General features: G+C 39.4%; 1 protein-coding gene across 3 annotated transcripts in view; it reads right to left on the bottom strand.

Moving 5' to 3' along the window:
- ENOX1 (ecto-NOX disulfide-thiol exchanger 1) overlaps positions 1 to 19,628 on the bottom strand; it is a 149,474-nt gene that overhangs the window by 93,554 nt on the left and 36,292 nt on the right. For all 3 annotated transcript variants that reach the window (XM_021708822.1, XM_021708821.1, XM_021708820.1), the window contains exon 6: positions 16,336 to 16,453. In XM_021708822.1, coding sequence (XP_021564497.1) covers positions 16,336 to 16,453 — 118 coding nt within the window. The remainder of the gene's footprint in view (positions 1 to 16,335; positions 16,454 to 19,628) is intronic.

Below are 19,628 nucleotides of genomic sequence, written 5' to 3' on the forward strand. Positions count from 1 at the left end.
ACACCTTCTGTTATGCTCCCCAGTTTCAACCCTCCACATTGCCACAGTACCTGGAATGTACAATAATGCCACAGAGTCACTTAATTGGCTATTTCTCACAACTTCATCAAGGAAACTTTTAGGATGAGCCTATCTCACTGCTGAGGAAGCCAAGGCTTGAAGGAGGGAAATTACCAGCCAAGCCACGTTGAAAACCAAACCAAGATATTTCATCTGACTCAGTTATTTCTTCGCTCCACTTAGTGACTCTAAACTCTCCCCACCAGTGATGCCAGTTCTCACTCTTGCAGGTCCCTTTCTCGGAGCTGTGCTAATGCTTGGACCACCCAGATGACCCTCTCTTCCAACGATAGCATCAAGAAGAACTTGGTGGTGGGAAAGAAACCCGGAAGGAAGCCAAAGCCATATTCAGAGCTCTTGATATTTCAGTTGAATTCAGATGGCTCCAGTTCACATTCTTCAACTGGACACATCTTCTCATCACTTCTTTTCATCCCCAGACTTTGGGTGCTACAAAATCCTGCCTTGACAAACATAGCATTAGTCTTCTCTGAGTCCTTGGATAGGGAAAGTACCTGTATTTCATAACTGTCTGGATGGATAAATTATAGCAATTTTTTCCTGGGAGGATTGTTCAGACATTAAAACCCTCTCCCTCTCTATATCGAGCATGATAACCTTTCTCACATCCCACAAAAAAACAGTTTTTGCTTTGTTCATTAAAATGATTTGTTTTGCGTCTCTGATGAGTATAATTTTTCAGGTATGATGTTTTATTCTTCCCAGCGACTCCATACAAAGGCTCTGCCAGTGCTGAAGCACCAGTTAAGCACTATTAATCAAACACTAAATGCTTTTAAACTGCTCTACCTCTTTTTCTAATTGAGAAATAGAGCTGTTTGGGCAAGTTTATGAGGTGACCTTGATTGAATTAAAGAGGTCAGGGATAGAACAGACTTCCAACCCCATATTCAATGATTTTTAAAAAAATGACTTCCTTCCAATTAAGCAGGAATTAGCATAAAATATTTTGTTTCTGAAAGGTTGAAAGAATTCCTCTGAGAAGGGAGCTCTCTTGTTACTAGCTTTTTATTGGACATGAGAGACAAGGTGCTATGGGTAGTCTTATACAAAGTGCTTTGTTAGCATGACTTTGATGATCCAGCATCAATTACAATATTCCTTAAGAGCCTAAATTTTACACAGGAGGGGCAAAAAATCCAATTAAAATTGCCTGTAAATATCAACTCAGTTCTAAGGAAAAGCATTTCAAATGTTACCTTACTTATTTTTCACTCTTCTTCCTCTTACCACCATCCTTCATCTTCCAGTAGTCCCTCAAGTTTTAATGACCTAAAAGAACATCCGATTCTTCCTGCCTGAAAGAATAACACATAGAGTCTCTGATATATAATGATGGAAGCAGAATTCCACAGAGGAATGGGGGACCAGGCACAGGTAGCAGTTTGGGGACTATTGGGTGTTTCTGAGGAGAAGTTGTCCTGAGAGAGACAGCAGACATGCTGCTCTGCATCTCACATATCTGCTCCTGTCAACCACAGAGAGTAGAGGAGACATGGATTATACTTAGGAGGGAGGTAGAGGGTGCTAGAGAAAGAGAAGGAGCTTGGAAGCCAGAGGCCAGCTATGAGGCTCAGGGCAAATAACTAAAACTCCACGAGACCTCAGGGTCCTGATCCTAAAAATGCGTTCAGTGGTGTGAAGATTAAATTGATAATGCTTTTTTTTTTTGCCGGGGGGGGGGGGTGTGTGTTCAAAATGAAAAACAAAAACACCCCTCAACAGATTAAAAACTAGTTTGGGCCAGGCTCGGTGGCTCAGCCTGTAATCCCAACACTTTGGGAGGTTGAGGCTAGTGGATTGCCCTAGCCTGTGGGTTCAAGACCAACCCAGGCAACTTGGTGAGACCTCGTCTCTACAATAAATAAAAAATTAACTGGGTGTCGTAGTGCATGGTTGTAGTTCCGACTACTTGGAAGACTGAGATGGAAGGATTGCTGGAGCCCAGCAGGTTGATGCTGGAATGGCTGTGAGCATTCCACTGAACTCTAGCCTGGGTGATGGAATGAGACTCCAACTCAAAAATAAATAAATTAATTAATTAAATAAAAATGAGTTTTTCCTAGTTTTAATTTCCAATCGATTTAACAAAATCTTGCCTACTTACTATGTACAATGCAATGGGCTGGGCATCTGGAGAATAAAAGATCCTGAGCTGATCTTTAAGAAGAACATGAACTGGAAGGTCCTCCCATCTCAGCATATTTTTATCCTTATTTGCTTAAAACAGACAAACGAAAAGCTTCTTTAGGGCTAAGACAGAGTTCAGAGAAACAGATATACACAAATTCTCAGATACTCTCAGCTCTCACTGTTCTTTATGTTAGGGCTGGTCTGCTAGCTTTTGGCTGTGACTTCTGAGAGCACAGGTAGCAGAGACTATAAAGATCCATGGTCTGATACTTTTCCAGGAAAAGCAGAACTGATGCTATGTGCTATGCTCCTAGGATTTTTTCAGAGAAGATAAGCAACACTCTCAGATCAAAGACTGAGTCTCAATTAGTTTTATGAGACTCTGTTGTATTTTTGCCCTTAATCTGGCACTGTAAGGAAGACAAAGGACATGGCCCCATACACATTGTGAGAATTCACTGAACATCTGTTTTAATTTTCTCACTGCTTTGTATTATGACATTGTTTACGACAATTTGTGGTGGCAAAGAACTAAGGTTAGAGAAATGAATGGCTTTAGAATACTCAAAGTATTCTATGTCCAGTATTGTAGGCAGAGACATTTCATAAGTAACTGACTGGTAAATCACTAAGAGAAGAATGTAATCTCTCATTCTACCACGAAAAGATTCACCAAATAGGTATTGTAAATTAAGCTGTGCATGGAAAAGCCCCAAATATCCAATATAAACTTGCAATATCGATTCAGTAACTCAACTGATTATTATTGGGAGTACTAAAATTCATTTTTGTTAGGAAATTGGGGGTAAAGAGAAGATGTATTACTTCCAAGAGCTCTCCCAGATCAAAACTTTCCTGAGCCTGTGAATCTCAGTAAGATTGATATTATTGTAGATGCTCTTCCTCAGACTTTTATTTTTTAAGATATATCGAGAGGTACATCTCATAAAGAAAAGCCCCAGGAACAGGGAAACAGGGAGAGGCACTTCAATAAGTCTCGAAATTAGATGGTGAGTCAATAAACTGGTGATCTTCAAGACTCTCCCAGGCCCTGGGGGTGTAAAGAAAACATCGGATGAGTTGGGAAATCAAAGGGCTGATACTGTAGCGCAGGTCATTTCAGATCAACTATGAGGTGTATGTGCCTGTGTTTGGAGAAATGTCTGTAATTTTCTCTTTATCTGTTTGGAGAGTCAGAAAATAGAAAACATGGGTTGTGACAGCGTATATGGTTTACCAGAGGAAACACATAACATGGCACTGCACAGTCACCATGAACATCACTGCTTCAAAGCAATTCCTTTTTTTCTTCTGCTTGTCTAAAGCCACAGAGCAGACTTTGCTTTGAGGAAATAAGTATCGCTCAACTGGAAAAGGGGTTGTGCCAATTTCTTGAGTGTTTCTTAAAGCTGGCATTTCTGTTGGAATGGGCTTAAAAACTGTTAGCTTGGTGCACTGCCTGTTGAAGACAATCTCTTTCTGATTAATAGAAAATACAGAAAATGATGAGAAGGCCAAGCATTACTACTAGTTGACTTTGCCTAGATGAACATTTTAAAGTAATAAAAATCTCCAGTCTACCTTTGTCTCCAAATAACATCATGATACCATGCACATGGCAGGTATTCAAAACCCTTGGTTGACTTTCTTTGGTTACTGATTCCTAAAGTGCTTTGGTTATTGCCACCTAAAGTGCTTAAGAGAGAGATTCTGGAGACTTTTTGTGGTGCCACAAAAGGGTGATTAGCCTGGAAAGAAGGAAGCCAGTATTGAGTTTTAGACTTTCTACTTACAATCTTGGGTAAATAACGTAACTTCTCAACAAGGGACTGCATTTATATTTGTGATAAAAAGTTATATAGTATTTCTAAAGTCACTTGTATATTTAAGAAGGCTCATCATTGCTAATCTCTATGGGCAAGAATTCAACATGTTTGCCTATTTCAAACTTCAATTGTTTCCTGGATCCATTATTTAATAGTTAAAACAAATATGATTAGTTCTTGGAATAACAAATAGTAAGATTATGTGGTATGAGAAGGTAAACATATTATGATGAGTTAAATGTAAAAATTCTCTAATTTAAAACAAAAGAAGGCAATTCAACAACTACCACCTCTGATACTAGTGGTTACTAGTTACCACTTCAGACTTTCTAGAATGATTGGAAATGGCCAGGTAATATTCCCCAACAGACATAAATTTTACAACAAATTCTCCTGGGTAATTTGTACACTAATAGATAACTATAAACTAATGCCTATTATAGTTTTAATCATTACTATAATACATATATACATTGCAGACATTTTTTGAAATGTACAAAGAAGAAAACAAAAATTGCTCATAATTATACCATCTGGTGATAATCACTCTGAATATTTTGACATATATCCCTTATAGATTTTCTCCTAACATATACACATAAACACACAGTTGGAATTATCTGTCATGTTGATTTGTAACTGTTTTTATCACTTAGCAATATATTGGAAACAGTCTCTCATTCGATTACATAGTCTAAAACATGATTTCTTCAAGGCTGCTTATGGATATATCATTAATTAACCAGTACCCTAGTGTTAAATACTTATATGTTTCTAAATAATTTTGAGAACTGAAAACATAGTCAACTACTTCAAGCTGCAATGACCCAGCATGCCTCAAGTAGAAGGGCCTCTGAGACACAGCAGCTCTAAAAGTTGGTGGGGAGGGGCATTAAAGAACCAACAACACCCTGCCTGAAGCACTACAATTAATAGCCTCTCTCATCTGTAATATTCAGTATTCTATCACAGAAACAAAGAACTGACTACCACATGTTCTCACTCATAAGCAGACTCTGAATAATTATCAAAATACTACAAGAAAGGATTGGCAGTAGTGGGAAACCACTGGGGGGTAAGGGGAGTGCACACTGCATCAATAAGTGTAACTGATCTCAAAACAGGTGAAGTGGGGACCAAAGCGAGGCCCACACTTTACCTGTATAATGGCCATTTGTATATCTAACCCTGAAATGTACCCTACATCTTTAAAATAAAAATTTTTTAAAAATTTCTTGCAACTTTTGCCCCAGCAACGTTTCTCTCTACTTCTCTACTAGTGATGGGGAGCCTAAAGTGAAACTTTCCTACTCTAGCCACTTCCCAGAAAGCTTCACATATTGTGTCCTGGAACTGGGGAGAAGACTTGCTGAGCACTTAACTCCCTCTTTGATGTCAAGGGCACTCAATAAAGTGAAAGGGTCTCTAAGTCATTTAGATATGGGAGAGCTTACTATAATAATAATGTCCATAAACTTCAATTTCCAGGGCACATAAGTAGCACATAATGGAAAGCAAAATTTCCAAGAAAGGGAAGAAAGTAAATACTTCTTTTATGACCCTTAACTGGAATTCCATGAATCCTCACTTTCTGTATTCATACAGTAGACCGAGCATCTTCAGGTCTTTGATTAATGAGGTTTATGGGCAACAGTGTTAGGAGTCAAGATATAAAAGTTTTATGTCACCAACTATGTTTTGATGAACGATACAGTACAAAATCAGGGGAGAATTAGGACAATGATGTTCATAAATAGTACATCACAGTGCTAAGAGGTTGGTAATGGCATATGTTTTAATATGGTCTGGTATTGATTCTTTTGGTCAACGTCCCACTTTAACAGTGTTACAGTCACATGCCAAGATTTTAGATGGAGAGGTAAAGAAGAAAATCAATAGATACTATTTTTCCACTACCAACTGGCCTACATATCTATAGCTTCTCAGTCATGCTCGCATTTGAGGGGCCTAAAAGATGCTCTTGGAAGGTCTGATCTAGTTATCAGGCTTTTACAAACCTCAGGAATCCACTCTGACAACCTTAACGATTTTAGTTTTAACTCTCAAGGGTTTGTGGGAAAGAGCTCATGATCCAGAAAGAATATAAGCTTATTTATTCTAAATTTTCTATTTCATTAACATATAAAGAGAAAGCTTTTTAAAAAGGATTTGCTTGTTATACAGGAAGCCTGTCTGAAACCAAAAGCATGTAGATTTATTATTACTGAGCTTGAAAAAATACGTAGAAAAAATACTTTTATAGCTAAGCCATGCAAAAGAAAAAAAAATAGAAGTCAAATCATTCTTTTGTAATGTTATAATGAACACAATTTTATTTTCTTCTTTCCTCATTAATCTTTTTCTTTTGAGATTATAAAAGATAGTTTATTTAGAAAGTAAATTAGAGAGAGAGAGAAGAGAGAGGAGATTCGTCTCTCCAAAGTAGGAGACGGGACCAAAGCTTAGAAAACATGGCAGCGGTCATAGCTCAAAGAGCACATAGCCACACTAGAGTTTAGTAGAGCAATGAGATCTTCATTGAGTTTAATCATTAGACTTTTAAAAATGATCAGGTTTTTTTTTATATGCTACATGGCACATGAAGGTATTGGGGTGGACTACTAAGGTGTTTTCTATAAGCATCTACTAAAATCACAGGTGAGCACTTGAATAAATTTGTCAGTGTTGAGGATAACACTTCTTACATAGATTCCTATTCATTGCCTATAAACTACAAGGGAAAATCAAGAATAAATTCTTCTGAAGAATTCTTTCCTATGTTTAGGAAAGAAAATAAAAGCTTTCAAACCCACCCAAATTCTGTCATCTAAACTCCCTCAAGAAATACTCCGATTTTTTCTAGAAGTTGTGCAAACCGCACTTAAATTCCAACAACACTGTGTTAATTTTGCTCAAATGCAAACTGAAAACATATTTTAACATCCTGTCAGAATGAGATACTAAGAGTGTCGATAAAATGACACTAAAATAAATGTAAATTTAGATTGCTGTTACAAGTGGCTGCTTGGCTGGGAAGATGTTGGGTTGCTATAGTATTTTCCATAGCAACTTTGCATCTTATTACATAAATATTCCCTCAGTGTCCTTAAAGCCTGCTAAGGAAACAGGATTAAATCTACTCTCCTATGTAATGATTGTGCATCAAACCTTACCAGGATGAAATACCCAGAAAACACAATAAACTGTAATCTAGATAATCGTTCCTGGCAGTTGAGAAGCATCAGAGTACTTTGGGCTGCACACAGGCAGCAGTGCTGTGACCCCGTGCTGCTCACTGGTCCTGTGTCTTAACCCTTCCCAGGTCCAGGACTCTGTGACTCTCCTTTTCTGAAGACTGATCATTAACTCGCTCATTCTTCACCTCTGCCTGCCACCGGCCATCAGCCCAAGCCCTCCACCAGGCTCAAGGAACTCATGGCACTAAGAAAGAAGCCAGAGCCTAACAGAGCCGGAGTCTGCTCTGTAAATGCAGTTGAGAAAATGCTAGGCTGTCACCACACAGGTAACCATGCAGAGACCTCCCTCAGCTCCAAGCTCAAACAGGTCTGGACTGTTTAAGAACCTCACTCAGTCAGGGCTCAACTGAATTTTATGGAGGTGCAGCACAGCAGAATAGTTAAAAGCATTGGGGAAAATCCTTGGTCTCCTAGACACGATGTAATGTCAGCAACACAGATCAATTTTACATATAAAATATGGGATTACGGAAAGTTGGTGCATATAGGAGAGAGATGTCAAGAACCACGGCATTGTTAGGTGCTATATAAAAATAGGATTATAAGCGGGCTAATCTTAAAAACAGTTTAGGCTCAAAATGCAAATTTACAAAACAGATAAACACAGTCTGGTTGTGCAGAAGGAGCACTTCCATAAAAAAGGAATCCTTTGCTATAAGATCCACTTAAATAGCATCTGTCTCCTTGCATTTAAAAGGTAAAGCAATTTACAAAAAAACAATTTCTACACTTTTCAGAAGCATGTCCATTATGGAAAGGAAATTGTAACATTAAAATAGGGAACTGAAAAATTGACCCAGAATAAACATTTATTTGAATTTCTTGGGCAAGATTAGCAAGATTAAAAAAAAAAAAAAAAAAAAAAAGACAGAAACCAAGAAAAGCCTTGGCTCCTTGCAAATGAAACTCTGTTTCAAGAGTTTAAGGAAGGAAGCAGGCTACTCAGCTCACCTTGCAAGATTTCATTCCTCATTTTTAACCCATTTGGTTTTGATTAATCACATTTTCTTGTTTGGCCCTTGGAATCACAAGAAATTCAGCTGTGGTTGGAAAGAAGATGCTTGTCTTTAATTCAGTGGTCACTGATGGACACACACAGCTGCTTTATTTCTCTTTCAGGAGATAATGCTCCAGGCTGTCATTACATGTGAAAACATCTTATCCTCCCATGCTTCCACTCAACACAGACGCTCCCACCTTTCGCGTCCGCTGGTGTGGGGAGCTCAGACTGGCATGTGGCCTCAGATGGAGCCATCTCACTTGCAATGTCTGAATGCTCTTGTCCTTCTGCCAAGTTCTGAGCCACTGCAGAGTAAGTCTACTTTAGTTCACATTCAGTGTTTCCTAAAAGGAAGCTTTTACTGGCTGTGAACCAGAGGACACTCTTCAGTGGAATGTAGGACGCTGATCTGGCATTAGTAACCCTCTCCTTCCTCTGTGCCCAGGCTGGTACTGGGGTAGCAGCAAGTCTCTTCTTATGTTAGTGCCTGATTATAATCTCCCTGTTGGCACCCTTTAGGATCTTTGAGAAACACTACCATGCAGAAAATAAACTAAATCGGAAAAGCAAAGGATAACCAGAGAGAGTTTTATTATTATTGTTTTAACCTAGAGGCTTCTGGGCAAGATGGCAACAGAACAGGTTGGACTATGAGAGTCTCCGCAAAAGTGAGTTCCATAAAGACTCTCTGCATGAGTGGCTGTGTGCCAGCAGGTGAGCAAAAGTTCATCTGAGGGGTGACTCAGGTTCATGCAACCGGGGCTCTCCTCTGGAGGTGACTGCAACTCACCAATGGCCTGAGATTGGAGACCCAGGTGTGCAGGATCGTCTGCTATTTTCAGGGCTCTCTTGAGAGGAGGCAGCAGAAAAGCCGCCCCTTACCACCTAGCACCCTGCCCATGCCATCACCTGCAGTAGCAGACCCGACACAAGGAGGAGGAACTGTGGAGAAGGCAGGTCATGGAAATCTGGAATAATGCTCCAGTGCTGGTGATGAGACACCAATGGGTGCCATCTTCTAAGTCCCAGGCTGAACAGAGACCTGCATTGCCCACCCAGCCACACTCTTGGGACTCAGAGACTGTCCTCCCATCAGACTCAGAGAGAGAGAGATGCCCTACCCCATGCTGGAACAAGCACAGATATGTCAGATCTGAGTGGAAGACTTGATAGCAGCCGCAACAGCAGCCACAGCAGCAGTAGCAGCAGGGAGTAGGATAAGTCCAGATCTGCTCCATTCTCCTCTCACAGTAGTCCATGGGGCATCTGACCCATGCTATGAGGAACCTTATCAACCTGTGCTGAGAGCTGAGGGGAGGGGCTGGAGATCAGAGATGCTCCCTAAGGCAGAGGCCTGAAAGAAACCTTGAGTCACAGAAACAGCCAGAGAGTGAGCTTTTTTTTCTTCTTCTTGTTTGGTTTTTGTTTCAGTTTTAACTTTTCTTTCTCTTTCTGTTTTTGTTTACATTTTTGTACTTGCTTTGTTTCTGTTACCTTAATTTTTTTTTTAAAGATTTTGTTTATGTATGGGTATTTTTGAGGGAGTGTACACCAATAGGGGGGTTTTGTTTGTTTGTATGATTGTGTTTGCCTTGTTTTTTCTGTCTTTGTTTCTCTCTCTGTTTATTCATTAGTTGGCAAGCCTGTCTGTTTTCCCTCTTCTTCTTCTTCTCCTCTCTCTCCACCTCCCTTTCATCTTCCTCTTTCATTTTTCCTTTTCATATCTCATTTTGCCTTCAGGGAGCAAACAGACACCCCCCTACTGCAAGGACATATTGTAAGGTGATGGTAAGTGTGTTCCAAGGGACCCACACATCTGTCAGTAGATACTGGGATCTGCAGATAGCTTCTGAATCACAGCTTCCCCCTTAATTACATCTCAAAACTGCAAAAAGCATAGCCCCCTGCCCCCAGTTCAGCTTCACAATTGAACAAAACCAGAGGATTTACATAAGGAAGAATAGAAGATTGAGCAAACAGAAATAAAAGCTATCTCCCCTATCACTGAACAACAGAATTAAACAGGAGGTTAAAAAAAGGGGAGGGGGCGGGGAGAAAACCTACACAAATGAAGAAAAACCAAAGGAAGAATATGAGTCTCACACAGACCCCTGGGAGGTCAGCCACTGAGAATACAGACTTCAGAACTCAAACAATGAAGAACCCTTAGAATGACAGGTCTCACGCCACAAATCCAGATATCAAGATATTAATAGAGAATAATAAAGGGAGGAAAGACTAGAGGAAAGAATGAAGGAGTTGATTACTGAGATAAAAGCAATAAAGAATACAGCGAATGAAATAAACAACAAACTGATAAGCATGGAAAGCAGAATTTACCAAGCAGAAGAAAGAATCTCAGAGCTTGAGGACCAAAATATGAAACTAACCTAAACTGTTAAAAACATAGAAAAGAAGCTTTAAAAAAAGAATAAAACCTCTAAAAAATGAGTGATTATTTCAAGAGGCTGAACCTAAGATTAATTGGAATCCCTGAGGCAGATAGAGAGACACAGACCACCCTGGAAAAAACATTCCATGAAATTATCCAAGAAAACTTCCCTCATCTTATCAGTGACATGGCCATTCAAACATAAGAGATTCAGACAACCCCTGCAAGATAACAAATGAGAAGACCAACTCCTAGACACATAGTAATTTGCCTACATAAAGTAGATATAAAAGAAAAAAATCCTAAAGGCAACAAGAGAGAAGGGTCAGACAACCTATCAGGGAAGCCCAATTAGAATAGCAGCAGACTTATCTACAGAAACACTTCAGGTTAGGAGAGCTTGGAGCCCAATCTTCAAAGTTCTCAAGATAAACAATTTCAACTAAGAATTATCTACCTAGCTAAGCTAAGTTTCATCAGTGATGAAGAATTAAAATCCTTCCCAGACATTCAATCCCTAAAAGCTTACGCTGCCTCCAGACCAGCTCAATAAGAAACACTTAAGAAAGTATTAAACACAGAGGAAAGGAAACAAGAACAATAATGCCTTTCCCAAGAATGCAGGAAAAAGATTGAAAACACGTGTGCATCAACCAAAAATCAAAAGAAAAACAAGGAGCAAGTAAACAAACAAACAGCAGCAGCAACAACAAATGCTATAAGAACCTCATGACAAGGATGAACTCTCACATCTCTATAATTAGCCTGAATGCGAATGAACTAAATATACAACTGAAAAGACAAAGAATGGCAAAATGGATAAAATATCATGAGGCAACAATACTGCTAGTTCCTACTGAATATGAGTCCTTAATTTGATTTAGTGGCTGAAATATTTAGAAAATCTTTGTTTGATTTCTAGTGAAATATTTTTTAAAACTCTGTACCTTTGTTATGGTGAATTTCCATGGAAAATTTACAATGCAGAAGATAATTCATAATTAAAAGTGCTCCTCTAAATGCTCAGAGTTTAAATGAGGTGTAATTAAAATCCAAGAACACTTGTTGTGTATTATGGAATGATATAACAGTTGACTATGAAGCAAGGGACTTTTTTAGTTTGACTCTTTTAAAAATATAAACGCAATGTACATCCATCAAATGCTGGATGAGGTATATACACTATGAGGTGATGTTCATTTTGGCTTATACTAAATTTAGTTTATTGACTTTAGGACATACCTGACATCAGTATAAACTTTTATTAACTTAGAATATTTATTCTTTTCAAAAAGTCTCACACTCAAGCACAGCAAGCACAGGGTGCCCTATATTCAATCCTTCCTATATCCCCTGGGTTCATAGTGCCTTGGGCACATGAAAGTGCTCTACAAATGTTTGATGATAATTAGAACAATGCTGGGTGACAACTCTCTGGGCTGTGACCTACTCAGCATGTGAAATTAAATCTTGTGTCTATAAAGTTCTGAAAATCTGGACGAAATGAATCATCCTTGTTGAATATGTTTCTTAACACTTGCCATTTACATTTAATTAGAGCAAAAGTTCTCAGGAGTACCATCTTCTTATCAACTTATTTTTGACACAGGCATCAAAAATATAAGACCAGAGAAGGAGAATATGCAATTGAAGTCAACAAACTTTTATTGAGCATTTATATGGGGAAAGGTCCAGAGCCAGCTGTTGGAGGTGATTAAGATAATAAGCAGAGTTAACATTTACTAAGTACTTAAGATATGCTCAAGAATGTAAGAAAAGGCAGAAATGCCTTATATGCCTTGACTCCCTTAACTTTCACAATACTAAAATGAATGAGGCTTTGCCATCTGAGGCCTTACAATCCAGGAAAGACTTCCTTTTTCCTTTCTTCTTTTCATTCCCTATGAATACCTACCCCACCCCCACAGTCAACCTGGAGAGAGAGGCAAGGAGAGAAGGGAGAGAAAGAAAGGAAAAGGAGAGGGGGGAAGGGGGGAGAAAAAGAAAAGGATGGTGGGAAAGAGACACACACACAGAGAGAGAGAGAGACAGACAGAGAGAAAGAGAGAGAGAAAAACAATAGATCTGGATTTAAAAGTTTGACTTGATTCCAGTCGGAGGCAAACTAAACAACAATAAACTTGAATTTTTATCAAAAATTATCTTCACAGGCTTCAGAGTAGGATGCCAATCTTCTTGAATGAATGCTTCGATAAATCTGTCATGAGTTTCAAATTTGTTAACAGAATTCATTTTCATTTTTATCAGTATCTTAGTTTTGCTCCAGCAAACTCCTTTTCCCCTTTAAGATTCATCTGATGAGGAAAAGTGAACAGCCCACCCAGAATTATACTGTAGGTACAGAGGTACTAGAGAATTCTAGCCAAAGACATGGTATAAATTACTGTGGCAATTAAGTTAAATGTGGTAAAAAGCAGAAGTACAATGAAAGATTCTTCATAACCAAAATATGCAGTGAGATATTAAAATATTTTGATTAATTTTTAAAAAAGAAAACCCAGCCAGGCTCGGTGGCTCAGCCTATAATCCTGCGCTTTGGGAGGCTGAGGTGAGTGGATTGCCTGAGCCCACGGGTTCGAGACCTAGCCAGGCAATTTGGCGAGACCTCATCTCTACAATAAATCAAAAAATTAGCTGGGCGTGGTAGCATGCGCCTGTACTTCCATCCGGCCCTGCTTAGAAGGCTGAGGTGGAAGGATAGCCAGAGCCCAGCAGGTCGAGGCTGTGGTGGCCGGGAGCGTGCCGCTGCACTCCAGTCTAGGCGACAAAGTGAGACTCCAACTCAAAAAAAATGAAAAGAAAAGAAAAGAAAACCCAAGGTACCACACAAGTCCTTATGCTTTTGTCTTTTCTAGAAACCAAATAAAGTCAATTCTCTCCATCTCCCCCAGAAATAAATCCATGCAGAGTAGTTTTTGTCCTGTGGGGCAATAACAAGCAAAGCTGGTACTAAGGGACACCTCCCTAGCACCTTATGGGGGAGGGGCGCAGCCTCACTATGTCCTCCCGGCACAGGCAGGTGGCTCCCAAAGGATAGTGTCCCTGAGATTTCCAAGAATTCCTGGGTCAGCTTCTACCTATGAGTTCTGAGGCAAAATCCCCCTGTTTCAGCAGAGAGGAAACAGGCAAGAGATTCCTTAAAGGACAGAGAGTTTCCCTTCTATTTCAGCATTTGGCAAGTCAGTGAATGAGTGCTACATTTTGAGAGGACTGCTCCTGTGTAGGTGGCTGGCAGATGCAAATTTGTACCTAAAAATGAGTGATGTGTCACCCAAGGAGATACTGCTGAAAGGTGTTTCCCTCAGGCTGCAGCCTCCATGCTCCCTGGCTTCAAGCAACAGTTAGCAGGGATTTGTCAAAAGACCAGATGGGAATTCTCGCTGTCAGGCTGCGTCCCCATATGCACAGGGCTGAAAGAAAAAACAACTGCCTGCCTCTTGGCTGGATCTTCAGGGCCGGATGGAATAAAAAAAGGTTAGTACTTTCCTTTCCCTTTCATCAGTCCTATGCTTTCTTCAGGAACCACATGCTGCGTTCTCTGGCCCACCTCATTTCGAATAGTACAAAACAAACTTTGAACTCCTTGGAGCCTGGCATTTGAACGCTAGTCCTTTCATTGCTCCTCTCAGCACCTGGTATACAACATGCTCTGTGTTTTGCTCATTAATTCTGCTGACCAAGTAACAAGCCTGGCGAAAGTTATTAGAAGTCCAGGTTCTGCTTCATGCTCTCATCAGATGTCTGAGGAGTAAACCAAGATTGGTCTGGGAAGACGGCACCTCTGCGGATCCCTCTGCAGAAGAGATGACGGATAACGGACGCCAAATCTGGACATACCTTTTGGAGAGTCGTTATTATTCTGGTCCTATCCTGAACAGACTATGAAATTATACATATTTTTCACTTGGGAAATTGACAGCTTCTTTAAAAAGAAATGTCAACCCTCCCCCTCCAAAAAAGCCACAGGTTCAAATCAGAATTTGATTGACTCAATTCTTTTCTTTGACACCTACCTTACGAAGATATTAAGAATCCAAGTTTCATATCAACTTGCCCCTCATTCAGAAACTTCAAAAATGATGAAATATTTTATTTCTTTATCTGACGATCTTGTTGATTTTAAGAAAATCACACTAATACTCATTCTTTTCTTTTGATGAAGGTTTGAAGACTAGAGATGCTGTGAGGAAGGTAGTATCCTCGAATAAACAAATCCAAGCACAATAATAAAGCAGTCCTGAGAAATCTGATATGGGCTCAGTGGGACACATACATTGACACATAAATTCTAGGTTTATTTTTCAGACAAAGGATATATGGCTTTAGAAAATAGTGGCATGGCACCTACTTGTATGCTAAGCTTCTAAAAGATTTAAATGCATGGAATTTGAGGATGAAAGAGAAATTTTCTATGGCAATGGTTCTCAAGCTTTAGTATGCATCAGAATCTCCTGGAGGGCTTAAATCACAGATTTCTGGATCTCACTCCCCACCAGTCTCCCACCTCCAAGAAGTTTCTGATTCATGTCTAAGGTAGGGCCTGATAATTTACATTTCTAAGAAGTTCCTAGATGATGCTAATGTTACAGGTCTGGGGCCCACAATTTTGAGACCCACTGCTTTAAGGAAATTAAAGCCCCTTATATATATGCCTGGATGCAGGAATTTTTACTTGTGATGGTAACTCACACCTCATTCTCTTTGAAAGTCCTAGAGAAGCAGAGCATCCTGGCCAATTTGCAGTCTTGATGATCTGTGTGGAACCTTGATTTTGGCTTCTGCTAACAAATCAGCAAAAATCCCCTGTTCCTGCAATCTTGCCGTTAAAAAGCCTGAGACAGGTGTGTGTCTCTTTCACTGACACACAAGAGGTGACAGATCAAATCTGTATCCTCCTTGTAGTTTGTTGGCAACGATGGCAATTGTGGTTCTTCTTAGGTACTTTAGACAACACCTTTCCACTCACACAAGCATCTCCCCTGGTGTCTCATGGTTTTTTGTTTTGTTTTGTTTTGTTTTAGTGACCATATCTCTTGTCTGCTTTTACAATACCAATGGATTCAAATATAATGCAAGTAGAGAGTTTGAATTCAGTATCTCACATTAGACAAAGCACACAAAGCAAGGGTCTCTCTAAGCTTCTCTCCTTTTTACAACTCAAGGAATGACACCTCTAGCTTGGGACCAAATGGGACCACCCTTTGAATTACAGGTCAGGTGAACTAAAATTTATTGGAAAAGGAATCTAATTCTCCAGCATGTTGGCTTAGAAACTTTAAAAGAAGAAGTACACCAACTGAAACCAAATTTTATCTGTATTTCAGCATCAGTTGTAGCTGCCATGCTCTGGAAAAGGATTTTTATGGAAACAGGCAGACATCCCTGAAGAAAGTATAATGACCCCAAATCTACATATAGAGAAACAACTGGAGCAATTTAAATCACTATGTTCCTAAGAAGGAGTTTAAAGTTCCATTAATAAAAAGCAGAATCACTCAAAGATGAAAGTTTCATATAATTCAAATAAAAATGAGTTATATGGCCATTTCTCAACACTTATTCCCCACCTGAGATTTGGAAGATCATTACGATCCCTCATGGGTCTGTGGCAGTTATCAGCATTACCTGATTCATCGACTCTCATTTTTTTAGTAGGGCTGTCACAATTCTCATCATCAGACATTTCCATCTCCTCTTCGCGGCGGATACCCATGAGCTGCTCACTTTGAGCGTTCCGGAGCTCCTGGAAGTAGAGGGTACACAAATGTCAGAGCCACAGACACACACGACCCTCCCCAGTGGTCTTTTGGCATAACTCATGACGGACATATCAATATTTAGAATCTGAGCTTTTCCCTCCCAAGCATCTCCCTACCTAATCTGCATGAAGTTTTGTGGGGTATTGGGTTGAGGGAAGACGAAGTCAGACTTATGACGAATCTCTGCTCACCAATGACTAGTTAAGGGCTCTTTAGCAAATTCATTAATCTCTTCTGAGTCTTAATTTCCTCGTTTATATAAAAAAAAGAGGGGGAGGGGTTAGATAATAACAGGGCTGTTGTAGAGATTACATAGAAATACCTGTTACATGCCTGGCACAAAGTAGGGACTTAGAGCTTATGGTTAAGAACATAAGCAATGGACTTTTTTCTTTTGTAGAGATGAGGCCTCACTATGTTACCAGGCTAATTTCAAACTCCTGGGCTCAAACAATCCTTCTGTCTCAGCCTCCCAAAATGCTGAGATTATAGGCATTTTTAAAAGGCATGGTCTCCCACTGACCCACAGTTTAGGAATGTTTCTTCATCTCTCTTAGTTTTAATTTACTTACTAGAATATTGTGATGGTAATAAAAGTTTTGAGAGGAGATGAGTTAATGCATTATAATACATAGTTTGCTAAGTTAATAATGTTGCCCACTATTATTTTTCACATATAGTGTACCTGCATGTCTGTATGTGTTTCTCTGTCATCACATACAAACACACACACACACACACACACACACACACACACACTCTTCAGATGTCCACAATTTAAAATTAAGAAGATGTTAAGAAACAAAATAAAAACACATGGCTTCTCTCTTTTCACTTCACATAATTATATAGTGGTTATTGCTGCTGTGGGAATGGTTGCTTTAGCATCACTTTTGGAACCAAAGTCTTAGCATCATCTCTGACTCTATCCATTTACTAGGGGAATGACTACAATCAAAGTATTTAATTTCTTTGTGCCTTTGCCTATTCACCCATGAATGGGGAATAATAATAATACAAGGTTGCTTGAATGCAACAGTATATGTGAAAACTCATTGTAGAAATTAAAGAATTACAGGCTGGGTACAGTGACTCATGCCTATAATCTTAGAACTGGGAAGCCAAGGCAGGAGGATTGCTTGAGTCCAGGAGTTTGAGACCAACCTGGGCAGCATAGTAAGACCTTATCTTTACCCCACCCCCCAAACCAACCAAAAAAAAAAACTCAAAATTTAGCTGGGCTTGGTGATTTGTGCCTGTGGTCACAGCTACTCAGGAGGCTGAGGCATAAATATTGCCTGAGCCCAAGAGGATGAGGCTGTGGTGGGCTGTGATTACTGCCAAAGTGAGACCCCGACTCAAAAAAAAAAAAAAAAAAAGTAAAGAGTAACACAATAATTTTTTTTTACTACTGGGCCTAAAATCAAGACACTGTAATCATTTACATTAAATCCTTAAGTTAATATTTTGTAGCAAGCTGTATGTTCTATATTTGTGAATTCTCATTCTGTTCTCCTACATGTACTGTCATCAAAAAGACTTAAAACAGGGGAATGGCACCATTATTCTGTATTCCTCTTTAAATTAGAGTCTCTAAATAACAGTTTAATAGTTAAAATAATTTCATTTTATAATCAATAAACTATGAGTAACAATAAAACTAAATTACTACATCTATTTTATCAGTGGCATGACTTTAAACATAGTATCAGTGCCCATTTGATGGATATGCGTATATTATTCCATATTATTGCAATTCTCTTCTCTCCTAACTCATAGATTTTAACACAGTATGATGGAAAGCAAATTTATTATTGCTAACAATATTTGAATGGTCAAGTCTGCACCCTGGGAATCACTATTGCAGAGGACAGGGAAGGGGGAAGACAGAGAGGCAAGGTCCCGGGAGCAAGGGAACCCAATCACCGGGCAGGCCGCCAGGGATGACAGACAATGCCTCCTTATTTGATCATACCACCCAGAAGAAAGAGGTACCAATTCCATATTAAATAACACCATCAGGCACTGGAAGCGGGTGTCACACGTGATTAGTGGGGACATTTTTAGGTTGTGGACAGCTAATTTTTCTACTGACAAAGAACCCAATTCCCAAAGAAGTGGCTTGAGAATACTTGAAACAAGGAAAAGTCAGGTAGAAAGAATAAATGAGGCTGAAAGGGTCCATTGTTTAGTCCTTACAATTAATGACAAACTGTCATACCATAGTTGTTCTTGGTGGAAAGGAAAAAAAATTGGGAAAGAAAAAAGCTGAGGGTGTTTCCACAGGGTATCTCTGGTTCAGCAGTAAATCACTAGTACACTCTAATAAATCTGTAGAGGTGTTGCAGATAATTAACAGATGCTATACATGGGAATGTGGAGAAAAAAATCAAGCCAATTATCGAGCTTCTATGCAACTGAGGAATAATCCACAATGTTAAATTACCAACCTGTATTTAATCAATTAAGCAACATGAAGGAGAGAAAATCAAAGGCAATTTAGAATTCTATTTCCTAATGTATATCAAAAGAGATGGGAGAAGTGGCAGGAAGGCACAAAGACCCTTCACAGGAGCACCTGTGACAACTGCACTCCATCTATCCCTCTGAAAACATCCATTTCTATCTCCCAGTACCAATCAAGGCAAGCAGGCTTCCTTAGACCAGCACTGGAAGCCTTCACAGGATGCACCAGTACAGGCAGTCAGGCTCAGGGAAGGCAGGGCTAAGGCAAGGGGGACGTTGAGTCAGACATGGTAGGAAGTATGACTTAGATCAATATCTCATTTTGCTGACACTCAGGTTCTACTGATAGCCTTTATATACCCAGGGTTATTCAGCATCATGCTGTCTTTCCCTCAACATTCCTTTTATGTGAAGAAAAAACAATAATTCATAGATTGATCATTCCCACATCTGAATCAGAGCTTCTGGATTCCAATTTGTGTTTCCATAACCCTCAAACTGTATGTCACATCATAAATGGAGGACTCTTCTTTCCTCCTGAAAAGTAAACTTGACCTGGGTATCAATTCAGTGTCAGGGAGAACATCAGGTAAGCACCCTTAGTTTTTTTGGCCCCTGAAATGCTAAAGAGAGATCCCACCTCCTCCTTATTCATAATCCTGAACAGAAAAACAGAGTGTATCAGTTACCAAC

This window comes from Carlito syrichta, unplaced genomic scaffold, assembly GCF_000164805.1.
Source record: "Carlito syrichta isolate Samal-C Ts95f unplaced genomic scaffold, Tarsius_syrichta-2.0.1 Scaffold149649, whole genome shotgun sequence".
Lineage (NCBI taxonomy): Eukaryota > Metazoa > Chordata > Mammalia > Primates > Tarsiidae > Carlito > Carlito syrichta.